The sequence below is a fragment of the Otolemur garnettii genome, unplaced genomic scaffold (assembly GCF_000181295.1).
Source record: "Otolemur garnettii isolate 467f Iridium unplaced genomic scaffold, OtoGar3 scaffold00185, whole genome shotgun sequence".
NCBI classification, from domain to species: domain Eukaryota; kingdom Metazoa; phylum Chordata; class Mammalia; order Primates; family Galagidae; genus Otolemur; species Otolemur garnettii.
The window spans coordinates 7,013-19,708 of NW_003852580.1; the positions used below are offsets into that span (position 1 = coordinate 7,013).

The 12,696-nt window shown below is 51.9% G+C and overlaps 1 protein-coding gene across 1 annotated transcript; it reads right to left on the minus strand.

Moving 5' to 3' along the window:
- Positions 1-9,811: 9,811 nt before the first annotated feature.
- CUNH16orf74 (chromosome unknown C16orf74 homolog) lies at positions 9,812-11,270 on the minus strand. Its single transcript, XM_003800817.3, has 2 exons — positions 11,132-11,270; positions 9,812-10,021 (listed from the first exon to the last, which is right to left on the minus strand). The coding sequence occupies exons 1-2, from the start codon at positions 11,265-11,267 to the stop codon at positions 9,963-9,965; spliced, it is 195 nt and encodes a 64-aa protein (XP_003800865.2). The 5' UTR covers positions 11,268-11,270; the 3' UTR covers positions 9,812-9,962.
- Positions 11,271-12,696: the final 1,426 nt, after the last annotated feature.

The following is a 12,696-nucleotide window of genomic DNA, read 5'->3' on the forward strand; positions in this document are numbered from 1 at the left end:
ACTTTGTCCCCCCGGTAGGGTGCTGTGGCATCATAGCTCACAGCAACCTCAAACTCTCGGGCTCAGTGCTTCTCTTGCCTCAGCCTCCCAAGTAGCTGGGACTACAGGCGCCCACCACAATGCCCAGCTATTTTTTTTTTTCGGGATGGTATCTCACTCTTGCTCAGGCTGGTCTTGAACCCGTGAACTCAGGCAATCCACCTACCTTGGCCTCTTAGAGTGCTAGGATTACAGGTGTGAGCCACCGCTCCAGGTTCCTCTTTCCTTTTGTTACTTTTTATTCTCACAGTAAAAGTAAACATCACCAGTGTTACTACTCATCATAGTACATGTCAGATTTCCCCTTTATAGGTTACTAAGTTACACAATCTTCATAACTTAAAGTGGTTGTATCTTCAAAGCATTTTTATTCTAGACTAAATTTAGAGTTAGTCAACCCTTCACTGGGTACAGAGTGCCCTGGATCCTTGACCAGTACCCTGGAGTCCAGTTCCCAACTTACCTATGACAGTAGCCTTGAAAATGAATAAACAATCTTCAGGTGTCAACAGATGGGCTCACCTGGCCTTGTTAGGACCTGACCAGCTGTGCTCTGTGTGAAACTGCCATCCAATGGCTGGTAACAAGAAAAGCCAAAAGAAAGAGCTCGCAAGGGTGGCACCTGTGGCTCAAAGGAGTAGGGCGCCGGCCCCACATGCCGGAGGTGGCAGGTTCAAACCCAGCCCTAGCCAAAAACTGCAAAAAACAAAAAAGCTCTTGAACAATTTGAGCAACAAAATAATGATGGTTGGATTATAATCCGAAGTATAAAATAAATATTAATGAATCACATTGGATTGTAATCTGTTACACTGTTGGGATTATAATCTAAAAGTATAAAATAAATATTAACGAGTCTGTATTATTTATTGAATAAATAAATAAATGGAGGCAAAGAGACAAGTCATCCATGCAAGATTCTCACGTCATCATGCAGATCCTCCAACCTGAGGACACGGCACACAGCGCCCCAGTGCTCCAGTGGGGGCTGTGCATGGTGACGTCCTCCTGAGAGGACAGGCAGGGGAAGGAGAAAACAGGAACATCGCAGTGGACGAAGCTGGCAAACAGGACCTCAGCCAGGTGGTGATCAAGGTTTGCCATCAGCAGTGCAAAGTGATGGTGGGGGCATGTTCCCTTAGCACAGGGGGACATACAGTGATGAAAGGCCACTACCCCTGGAGACTTCCTCCACTAAACCCCCATAACCTCTAATCATGAGATAAATGGCTGATTAATCTCATTGGAGGGACATTCTACAAAACACCTGAGCCGGCCTCAAAACTGTCAAGGCCAGGCAGCGCCTAGAGCTCAGTGGGTAGGGGGCTGGCCCCATATACCGAGGGTGGCATGTTCAGACCCGGCCCCAGTCAAATTGCAACAAAAAAATAGCTGGGCATTGTGGTGGGTGCCTGTAGTCACAGCTACGTGGGAGGCTGAGGCAAGAGAATCACCTAAGCCCAAGAGTTGGAGGTTGCTATGAGCTGTGTGATGCCATGGCACTCTACTGAGGGTGATAAAGTGAGACTCTGTCTCTACAACAAAAAAAAAAAGAAAGAAAACTGTCAAGGCCATCAAAAACCAGGAAAAACTGTGAGAAACTGTCATAGCCAACAGCAGCCTAAGGAGATGTGACCTCAAATATCATGTTGGGTCCCAGGATAAAAAAAAAGACCTTAGGTAAAAACTGAGGAAATCAGAGTCAAGTCTGCACTTTAGTTAACAATAATATATCAATACTAATTCCTTAATTGTGCCAGAATAATATAAGATCAACAGTGGGGGAGACCAGCGAGGCATGGTGGCTCCTGCCTGTAATCCTCAGCACTCTGGGAGGCTGAGGCAGGAGAATCCCTTGTGCTCAGGAGTTCAAGACCAGCCTGAGCAAGAGAGAAACTCTAACTCTAGTAAAAATAGAAAAACTAGCTGGGTTTTGTGGCAGGTGCCTGTAGTCTCCGCTGCTTGGGAGGCTGAGGCAGGAGGATCACCTGAGCCCAAGAGTTTGAGGTTGCTGTGAGCTGAGTGCTGGGCTGACGCTAGGACACTCTACCGTGGGTGACAGAGTGAGACTCTCTCCCTAAACAAAACAAACATTCTTAGTAGAGGCTGGGTCTTGTTCTTGCTCAGGCTTGGTCACAAACTCCTGAACTCAAGCAATTCTCCCTCCTCTGCCTTCCTGAGTGCTAGATTACAGGTGTGAGTGGCGGTGCCTGCTGCAGACATCTTATTTTTATTTTTTTTGAGACAGAGCCTCAAGCTGTCACCCCGGGTAGAGTGCCGTGGCATCACAGTTCACAGCAACCTCCAATTCCTAGGCTCAAGTGATTCTCCTGCCTCTGCCTCCCAAGTAACTGGGACTACAGGTGCTCACCACAATACCTGGCTAGTTTTTGGCTGCAGCCGTCATTGTTGTTTGGCAGGTCCAGCCTGAATTCGAACCCTCCAGTGCAGGTGTATGTGGCTGGTGCCTTAGCCGCTTGAGCCACAGGTGCCGAGCCCAGACATCTTATTTTAAAGCAATCGTCTTTAGACAGCGATGAGAAAGGGCCCTGCCTGTGGGTCCGTGCTTGGCACCTAACTGGATATGGAAATTGAGGCCTTGCAATACAGCTTGTGGGACCAGGCGCTAGGAGTCTGAGAGCCTCCTTGGAAGGGCCATTTGCTCATGTGTCCCACTTTTGGGGTGGCATCGGTTGGGATGAGGACTGCCCACTGATACATCTGCAGGGAGTGTGTTCCTTCAACCCTTGATTGAACCTACCTTGAGGTCCATGTGTCTGTCACACAGTTTCTGGTAACAAGGAGACCAGTAACCCAGGAGCACAGTGAACTACAGTGGAGGCACGAGGCCACAGTGGCACTTCTCAGCTCACAGCCCTGCCTGGTCGGTAGAATCACCTGCACTTTGGACACCTCTACTTTTTCAGACTCTTCATCCAAGGGTGAGGGTCACTCCTCTGTCGAAAACTGAGCCCAGCCTCTTTCCTGTGGCCTCTCAGGGAAATTAGGGGAAGCAGTAATGGCAGCTGGTTGTATTATCTTGTTACTGAGCAAGGAGGGGCAGCAAAAAAGAATTGTGGGATGAAAAACGTCTCCTCCAGTGGTTTCTGGGCCTTCTCTTGCCTCAGCTGAAACAAGCCAGTCGTGTGGCACAGAGTCAGCCCTGGTAATAAGAAAGGACAACTTCAGGTGAGACGTGACACCATCAGAGTAGAAGGTGCCCAGCTCCCTGCTATGACTTGGGCTGGCTCTAGCGCCTGGGCCTGCCTTGTGATAACATAACCTGCAGGGCCGATGTCACATGGTGCTTCTGGCCAGAGGCAGCAACTCTGATTGATAGATCCCTGCGGCTTCACCTGTTACCTATTTTTTTTTTTTTTTTTTTGAGACAGAGCCTCAAGCTGTTGCCCTGGGTAGAGTGCCGTGGCATCACAGCTCACAGCAACTTCCAACTCCTGGGCTTAAGCGATTCTCTTGCCTCAGCCTCCCAAGTAGCTGGACGCCCAGCTATTGTTTGTTGTTGTTGCAGTTGTCATTGTTGTCCAGCTGGCCCAGGCCGGGTTCAAACCCACCAACATTAGTGTCTGTGGCTGGCACTGCAACCACTGTGCTACAGGCACTGAGCCCAAGATATACATTTTAGATGAGAATTTTGGGCAGATGAAGTTGGAGTTAGGACAGTCCAGCAGCAGGAGACTTACCTGGAGGCAGGTGAGCAGCGGTGATGGCCTGACCTAGGCTTGACCAAGAGTAGGGTCTGTCTGAATCCAGAACCTATCCCTTATCCACGCCATGCCCAGAATGGCCAGGCTCAGGCTCAGGCTCAGGGAAGCTTCCAGATTTGATCCAGGTGGCCACAGGTATTTCCTCTTCTACCTGTAGCTCTGCACAGCCTGGCAGCACATCCTGCCCCTCCCTGGGGGGCCTGCAAGTTCCTGCCTGCAGCCTGCAGGCTCCTAGGTTTGGCAGGGGAGCCATCGAGACAGCCCCACCGCGCACATTACGGCTGGGCCAGGCGCTCTCAGATGGCTCCGACATGGTGTGAATACACTCTTGTGTCTTTTTGCCATCTGCTGCTGTCATTAAAAAATTACATTTCCATCTGCTTTCACACTTTCTCCCCTCCCAGACTCCCTTCCTGGAGGGATACAGCATGGATCCCAAGTTTCAAGGCCAGAACGTTCCCTCGCCTCTTGGAGCCTGGGAACTTTCCCCAATACACCAGGCTTGGGGTTAACGGGCTCTGTTGCCAACTAGAGCAGTGAATTTCCATCTATTTCCTCTTCACTTGCGGTTTACTGTGGCCCTGGCCCTCCCCACCCCACCCCCCTACACTTTGCAGGAGCCACTCACAAAGTTGTTTTATTACTGGTTTTAATCAGTATGCTTGGCTTTGGCATTAAAAATAAATGCAAAATAAACTACTAACATTAGTAACCATTCCCCCAGGATGTATTTAAAGAACAGACTCAAAAAATAATCATGGAGTGATGTTCTTGGGTTCAAAATAAATCCTCATTCTGAACTATCCCCAAAGAGGCACCACATTACCACCCCCACCCACCCCAGAGCAACCCAGCCATTAAAGTGTCAGGTTGGCTGTGTGTGGTGGCTCATGCCTGATCCCAGCACTCTGTGAAGCCAAGGTAAGAGGATCGCTTGAGTTCAGGAGTTCTGGACCATCTTGAGCCAGAGCAAGACCCCATCTCTACTAAAAATAGAAAAGCCAGCCTGGTGTGGTGGTGGGCGCCTGTAGTTCCAGCTACTCAGGAGGCTGAGGCAGAAGGATCATTTGAGCCCGAGAGTTTCAAGTTGCTGTGAGCTTTGATGCCATGGCACTCTACCCAGGACAACGCTTGCCACTCTGTCTAAAAAAAAAAAAAAAAAAAAAAGGAGGCCGGGCTGGGTGGCTCCCAGCACTCTGGGAGGCCAAGGTGGGTGGATTGCCTGAGCTCTGGAGCTCGAGACCAGCCTGAGCAAGAGCAAAACCCCCATCTCTAAAAATATCCGGGTGTCATGGTGGGCACCTGTACTCCCAGCCACTCGGGAAGCTGAGGCAAGAGGATCACTTGAGCCCAGGAGTTTGGCGCCCAGATTCCTGCTATGACTTGGGAGGTTGCTTTGTTCTAGGAACCACGACACTCTACTGAGGATGAAAAACAAGAAAGAAAGAAAAAATGTGGCAAGAAGGTAAAGCAAGAAGTCCTGCTCAGCTAGAGAAGCTGGAGGTCTGGCCTCTGTTCAGAGCCAGTGGGGAGCTTTTGGAGGGCGCTAAGCAGGACAGCGGTGGGATCAGAGAGGAAGTCGGCAGCAGAGTGAAGGATGGCAGAGAAGACAGGGATTGGCAAACTCGCCTTTTCAACAGTCCTGGTGAGCTGTCCCAGGGGCCAGAGCAGGCCTGTCAGAGTCAGGCTAGGGTGGGCAGAGGCACGAGATGACGGCAGGAAAATCAATGGACGCAGAGGCATCGGTGACGGAATGTGAAAAGAGCCATCACAGATGATTTGGGAGCTGGTGACTGGAGGATGATGGGCAGAGAAGGGGAAGAGCACAGGGTGGGGAGGGGGCAGGAGACTGCAGCAGGTGGAGACAGGTACAGGAAGGAAGATGGGCTCAGGGTCCATACTCAGTGGTTAGGGTGCCGGCCACATACACCCAGGCAGGCGGGTTCCAACCTGGCCTGGGCCTGCTAAACAACAATGACAACTGCAATAAAAAAAAAATAGCAGGGCGTTGTGGTGGGTACCTGTAGTTCCTGCTACTTGGGAGGCTGAGGCAAGAGAATCACTTGAGCTCAAGAGTTTTAAGTGGCTGTGAGCTGTGATGCCACAGCACTCTACCAAGGGCAACAAAATGAGACTGTCTCAAAAAATAAATAAATAAACAGACAAACAAATAAATAAATAAATCACCCAGTCTGTAGCATTCTGTTGCAACAGAATGCCTTGTGAGGATGGAGCATAGAGGTATCATCTTTGAAGCAAATCAGCTTTCACCAGATACCAAATCTGTTTTTTTTTTCCTTTTTTTGAGACAGTCTTACTTTGTTGCCCAGACTACGATGCCATGGCCTCAGCTAACTCACAGCAACCTCAAACTCCTGAGTTCAGGTGATGCTCCTGCCTCAGCCCCTGGAGTAGCAGGGAGTATAGGTGCTTGTACCACACCCAACTAGTTTTTTCTTTTCTTTTCTTTTCTTTTTTTGAGACAGAGCCTCAAGCTGTTCCCCTGGGTAGAGTGCTGTGGCAACACAGCAACCTCCAACTCTTGGGCTCAAGCAAGTCTCCTGCCTCAGCCTCCCAAGTAGCTGGGACCACAGGAGCCCATCACAAAAACTATTTTTTTCTTTTTGGTTGCAGCCGTCATTGTTGTTTGGCGGGCCCAGGCTGGATTTGAACCCACCACCTTAGGTGTATGTGGCTGGCGCCTTAGCCACTTGAGCCACAGGTGCCAAGCCCATTTTTTCTATTTTTAGTAGAGACCTGGTCTTGCTCTTGCTTAGGCAGGTCTTGAACTCCTGAGATCAAGGGATGCTCCTGCCTCTGCCTCCCAGAGGGTGGGGGGTTAAAGGTGTGAGCCACAGCACCTGACCTCAGATCCACTTTTCGATTTTGGATTTCCCAGCCTCTAGGAACATGAGCCATAAGTTTCTATGTTTTATAAATCAGGCCACATGCCCAGTGGCTCATGGCTATAATTCTAGCACTCGGGAGGCCAAGGAGGGTGATTGCCTGAGCTTATGAGTTCAAGACCACCCTGAGTCATAGTGAGATCCTGTCTCTAAAAATAGCCAGGTGTTGTAACGGATGTCTATAGTCCCAGCTACTAAGGAGGCTGAGGCAAGAGAATCACTTGAGCCCAAGAGTTTAAAGTTGCTGTGAGCAGTGATGCCACAGCACTCTACCAAGGGCAACAAAATGAGACTGTCTCAAAAAAAATTAAATAAATAAATCACCCAGTCTGTAGCATTCTGTTGCAACAGCAGGAGGAACAGGCACTTAGATAAGGTGGCCCATTGGACTTCTTTCCATGGAGTGTGGGGACAGGAGAGACCAATCCATGGCGAGGGAATTAAGACAGCAACAGCCTCCTGAGGCTCCAGTGAGGCCTGTGGTCAGGTGACAGAAGCGTTCTCTGTCCATTGAGGAGGTGGTTCCACAGAGACTACACACACCCCTGGTGGAGGTGAGGTGCATGGTGAAGTTCAGTGAACTTTGCTGTACTGGGGACCCCTCAGTACAAAGGTTAAAAGGATGAGCCAGGACAGGGCAGTAGTTTAGCAGCTCAGACCCTGGGGCCAGCTTGCTAAAATGATTTCCCTGGCTTCTGGGGACTGGGTCATCAGAAGATGAGAAAGAGCTGGACTCAGGGGCTCACGTCTGCAATCCTAGCACTCTGGGAGCCAAGACAAGTGGATTGCTTGAGCTTATGAGTCTAAGACCAGCCTGAGCCATAGTGAGACGTAGTCTCTAAAAATAGCTGGATGTTGTGGTAGGCACCTGTAGTCCCAGCTACTGGGGAGACTGAGGCAAGAGAATTGCTTGAGCCTAAGAGTTTGAGGTTTCTGTGAGCTGTGACACCATGGCACTCTACTGAGGGTGACAAAATAAGACTATCTAAAAAAAAAAAAAAATGGAAGATGAGAAGGAAAATGTCCCTTGAGACTCCAAGGAGCATGGGCTCAGTAGACAGTGGGCGGCACTCCTGGGGCTCCTGGCTGCCCTGCTGCATTGTAGCACACAGAACGTGCGAGGCAGAAGGACTTGGTCCTTTTGTGGAGTCTGCAGGGCCTGCTGCAAAAGGACCACGGCACTGAGAATTTCGAGTGGCCACCGCAGAGCGTTAAACACAGCATGGGACTTCTGAGCGTGGGCCCTGCTGCAGTGCGGGACACATGTACAAGGAGCTGGCCCGATGTGGGGGGCAGGGGGCTCACCATGTCCCTGGGACTCAGTGCCCAGCGTGTATCCCCATGGCCTCTGTGAGGCGCTGTCTGTGCATGGACGGGCTGGGGGGGTTCTGGAAGCCACGTTCAGCCAACAATGAGGGGAAGGGAGGAAGCCGACCCCATACCTCACCCCTCAGGAGTCCACACTGTCCTCCAGGAGGCCTCAGGGGACCTGAGCCCAGGTGCCCACAGGAGGCACTGCCTCCCTCAGCTCCTTTATGGCTCCCTTCCCTCTGCCACCTGCCTCTTGTGCACTGAAGGGTTAAGAGTGCCCAAGGAGAGGCCTGGCCTTTGCCCTTGGCTCCAGGGCAGTGCCTCTCAGCCTCTGGAATGCCTGGTAAGTGTCTTTGCTCACCTGGGGCCTGTACCCACTGTACAGTCCACCCTAAGGATGGGCGGTTTTAGCTCAAGCTTTGGAGGGTCAGAGGCTAAAGCAGTATCAGCTGTGTCCATATTAACGAACCTCAATAAAGACTCTGGACACCAAGGCTCGGGGAGCTTCCCTGGTAGGCAGTACTTAGCGGATATTGGCACACATCACGGGCAGGAGAAGTCAGCATTATCCATGCCCCTCTGCTTCCCGGGAGGGGCTGCTGGAAGCTGGCACCCGGCCTCTCCTGGATCCTCTTGCCCTCTGCTGGCTTTGATCTGTAGCTGCTTGCTGTACTAAACCATAACCATGGCCATAATGGCTTTTCTGGGTTCTGCAAGTCCTTCCGGCCGAGGATGAAACCTGAGGGTGGTCTTGGAGACCCCTGGACTGCACTTCCCCACTCCCTACTTGTGTATCCTGGGATCACTTCTCAAATCAACTTTCTGTGCCTGAACCCTTTGCTTAGGCTCTGCTTCTGGGGGTGCCCAACCAAGAAGGGAGGGCAGCTTGTGGAAAGACAGGACCCCAACAACAATTTCATGTTCTTTTTTTTTTCAGAGTGAGATAGAGTCTCACTCTGTCCCCCAGGCTAGAGTGCTGTGGCATCAACACAGCTCACAGCAACCCAAACTCCTAGGTTCAAACTATCCTCCTGCCTCAGCCTCCCCAGTACCTGGGACTACAGGTGCCACCACGATGCTTAATTAATTTTTCTATTTTTTGTAGAGATGGGGGTCTCACTCTTGCTCAGGGTTGGTTTTGAACTCCTGAGCTCAGGCAATCCATGCACCTTGACCTCCCAGAGTGCTGGGATTATGGGCGTGAACCACTGCACCTGGCCACAATTTGATGTTTTTGAAAAAACTTCAAACAAATTCAACATCTCCTGCCAACCTAGGGACATATCACTGCCAGGATCCCATAGCTAGGAGGGACGGAACTGGGACTCTAAGGGGTTCCATGTGATCTCAGAGCCCATGACTTGGCCACACAGAAGCCTGAACAATGAAGGACTCGAGATCACCAAAAGGCCTGTCCGACTAAGCACCTCTCTGAAACCCACCTGCTCACCCGGGCGTGCGCCATCTCCCCCTCCCAATCCAAGAAGCAGGGTGTTCGTTACAGAGGATCTTTATTTATAATGAAAAAAAGAAATTATAAATCATTTCTTGGACTGCTTCAGTCTCTATAAAACAACTTGTAAAAAACGGAGCCGCTTCTCTTGCAAGAAGCTCTTGTTTGTGCTGACCTTGGGGCACATGTTTTCATGGCCCAGGGTGCTGGGAGGGCATTTGTCCAAAAGAGAGCCTGTCCCTGGAACCCCGCCAGCTGTCACCATGGCATCACCTTTTGCCACATCAGGGTCAGTGAGACTATGGAGGTGCCAGAGTTCTGGTCTGCTGACGGCCTGGGGAAGACGGTCCCGGAAGTGGGCAGGCCGATTCCTCGCTGGTCCTCACTCCTGTTGTGGTACAGGCCAGATTCACCGAGTTTCCATCCAGGGAACTGAGCACACCTGCCACAGGCAGCCAGGTCCCCGGACACCTGGGCAAGGGGCACTGGAGCAGGAGCTGCTTACAGATCCCCGCTCTGGGACTCCTCTCAGGCTTCAGGGTCGATTTCTCCGTCATCTGGGCATGACCCTGTCTCATCCAGCCAGACTAGGAAAAATAGGACATTAACATCTGTGTGGACCCCTTAACCTTGGCCCCTTTCTTGGGAACTTAGGAAGCTAGGGCTCCCTTCTTTATGGTGAGAAGGGACCCAGTCTTGCTGGGTCTCTTAGGGATCCCAGACACCCCCCATGCTTACTCTTAATGCTTAGTGCCCTACAGTCTCTGGCTGAGGCCCCTGGGGTTGCACCCACCAGCTCAGCCTCCTTGGGGAAGACTGAGGAACCCTCCCCCTCCCCTGCCCTATGGTTTCAGAAGAGCTGAAGCCTAGGAGAGGGGACACCTTCTCCACACGTCCCTCAGGGGCTGGGCAAGGGCCTGACTCACTCTCTCCTCTCTCAAACCCCAGAGAGAAGCCCTTGGTATCAGACAAGCATCCAGTAGCCCCGGAGGACATGTTCACCAGGTCTGGTGATCGATTCTCTTGCTTAGTTACCACTGATAGGAATGTCAACTACACAGCCGCCACCAGGGCACTGCGCCAGGCACTACCTCCTGGAGGCACTGTCATCTTTACGTGACAGATGAGCAAACTGAGGCTGGGTGGGGCCCTGCCCCTGCTCACAGTCACACAGTGACTCAGACGGAGCTTCCTGGCTCTCAAGCTTGTGCACCCCGTCTAGTGCCGCCCATCTCCAGGGAGGAGTGGCTGTCTGATGGCACAGGCAAGAGGTGACACCCATGCCAGTCCTTCTGTACAAATCTATCCTCCCCAGAGCTGCTTAAGGAACATCCCAGGTCCAGAGCACGAGCTATGTTTCCAAGTCCATCCTATCCAGCCAAACGCTGTGCCCAGTAAGATGGAGCACCGTCCTTCTGGAGACAGGGGATGGCCCATCCATCTCATGTCTTGGCTGGTGGGAGAGCATGTGACAGGCCAGCCTAGACCTATCCATCACTTGTCCCCTGCTGCTGGCAGGGGTTGTCTACTAATCACTTAACACACCGCATCTCCTGAGGCTGGTGCCAGGGTCGGGGTGATGGAGATGTGTACACAGGTCTGACCAGAGGTTCTTGATAAATTCAGGGGGTGGAGTGGACAGAGAAGGGGACGCCCACACCCGACCCAGCCCAGCAGTGCCAGCAAGGCGGCCTCACCTGTCCTCCTGGAGTCTCTGGGCAGCATCATGCCTGTGGGGGTTGGAGGGGTGATGATGATGTCGGGCACGTCCAGGTGCTTGTCGCTCAGGACAGGGGCCTCATCGTGGCTGCCGCTGCTGCTGCTGACACACATTTTAAAGCCTGAGAAGGCAGGCCGTGCGACACACACGTACACACACGACAGAGAGACAGGCATCAGTGCCGCTGGGGAACCACCCACCACCGGCCGCCCGCCACCCCTCACCAGCACCGCGGGTCCTGAGGACTCTAGCACAGTGGGGATGCTGTCCCCACTCCACAGATGAGGAAATTGAGGCTTAGGAAATTCAAATGACCCTTATTAGCACCTTACAGAGCCAAGAATCATGGATGTTCTTGGGGAATGCTGATCACAGGCTAGTCGGACACTTGTCCAGCTTTTAGCCTTCATGCCCAGGCCCCACCTCCCTGCAGCCTCATTCCTGCCACCCACCCCTCCTTTCCAAACTGCTCACAGCTCCTCCAGTTCACCGGGCTCCCTGGGCCCCATCATGCCTCTATATGTGCTTTCCCAGCCTGGGATGCACTTTCTTTCATTGTCTGGGTAGCAAGCTCCTACCTATCCTTCAAAACCCAGCACAACAGGGCCAAGCATGGTGGCTTACATCTGTAATCCCAGCACTCTGGGAGCCCAAAGCGAGTGGATTGCTTGAGTTCACGAGTTCAAGACGCCTTGAGCCCAAAAACTGAGGCAAGAGGATCGCTTGAGCCCAAAGGCTTGAGGTTGCTGTGAGCTATGATGCCATAGCACTCTACCCAGGGGAACAGCTTGAGACTCTTATCTCAAAACAAACAAAAAAGCAGGCCAGCATTCTGGAAGGCCAAGGCAGGTGGATTGCTTAAGCTTAGGAGTTTGAGATCAGCCTGAGCAAGAGAGAAACCCCTGTCTCTAAAACTAGCTGGGCATTGTGGCCAACACCTATAGTCCCAGCTACTGGAAAGGTTGAGGCAAGAGGATCACTTGAGCCCAGGAGCTGGAGTTTGAGGTTGCTGTGAGCTATGATGATGCCCTGGCACTCTACCCAGGGTGACAGAGTGAGACTGTCTCCAAAAAAAAAAAAACAAACCCAGAACAACAGGCTCTTTCTTGGCGCAGATGTCTCAACAGGTCTGATGGCTCAGCCTCTGCCCATCTGCACTCTCTCACTCACTCAGTCCTGCAGTGAATCTCTCAGTGCTGGCCACACAGCACTGACATGATTAGTTCTCATTTAGGTCTCTCTTTGCTACAGGTATCTGAGGGCAGTGCTGTCCCACATGTCCACATCTCCCCAGCACAGAACCCAGGGCAGAGTAAGCAGGAGTGCTGCGGATCCCAAAACTAGGTGCTGAACCCATCTCTCTGCCCACCCCCCACAAGGTTTCTCCCTTGAGGGGCTGTTTGTCCAGCTACTCAGCCCCCACCACTAAGACAACACTCCTACATGTGATGTGATCCCCATAGGTCAGGGGGGCAGTTCTAAAATACTCCCACAAGAGCTGAAGTCAGAGCCCTGGAGTGTGGGGTGGATGCAATAGGACAG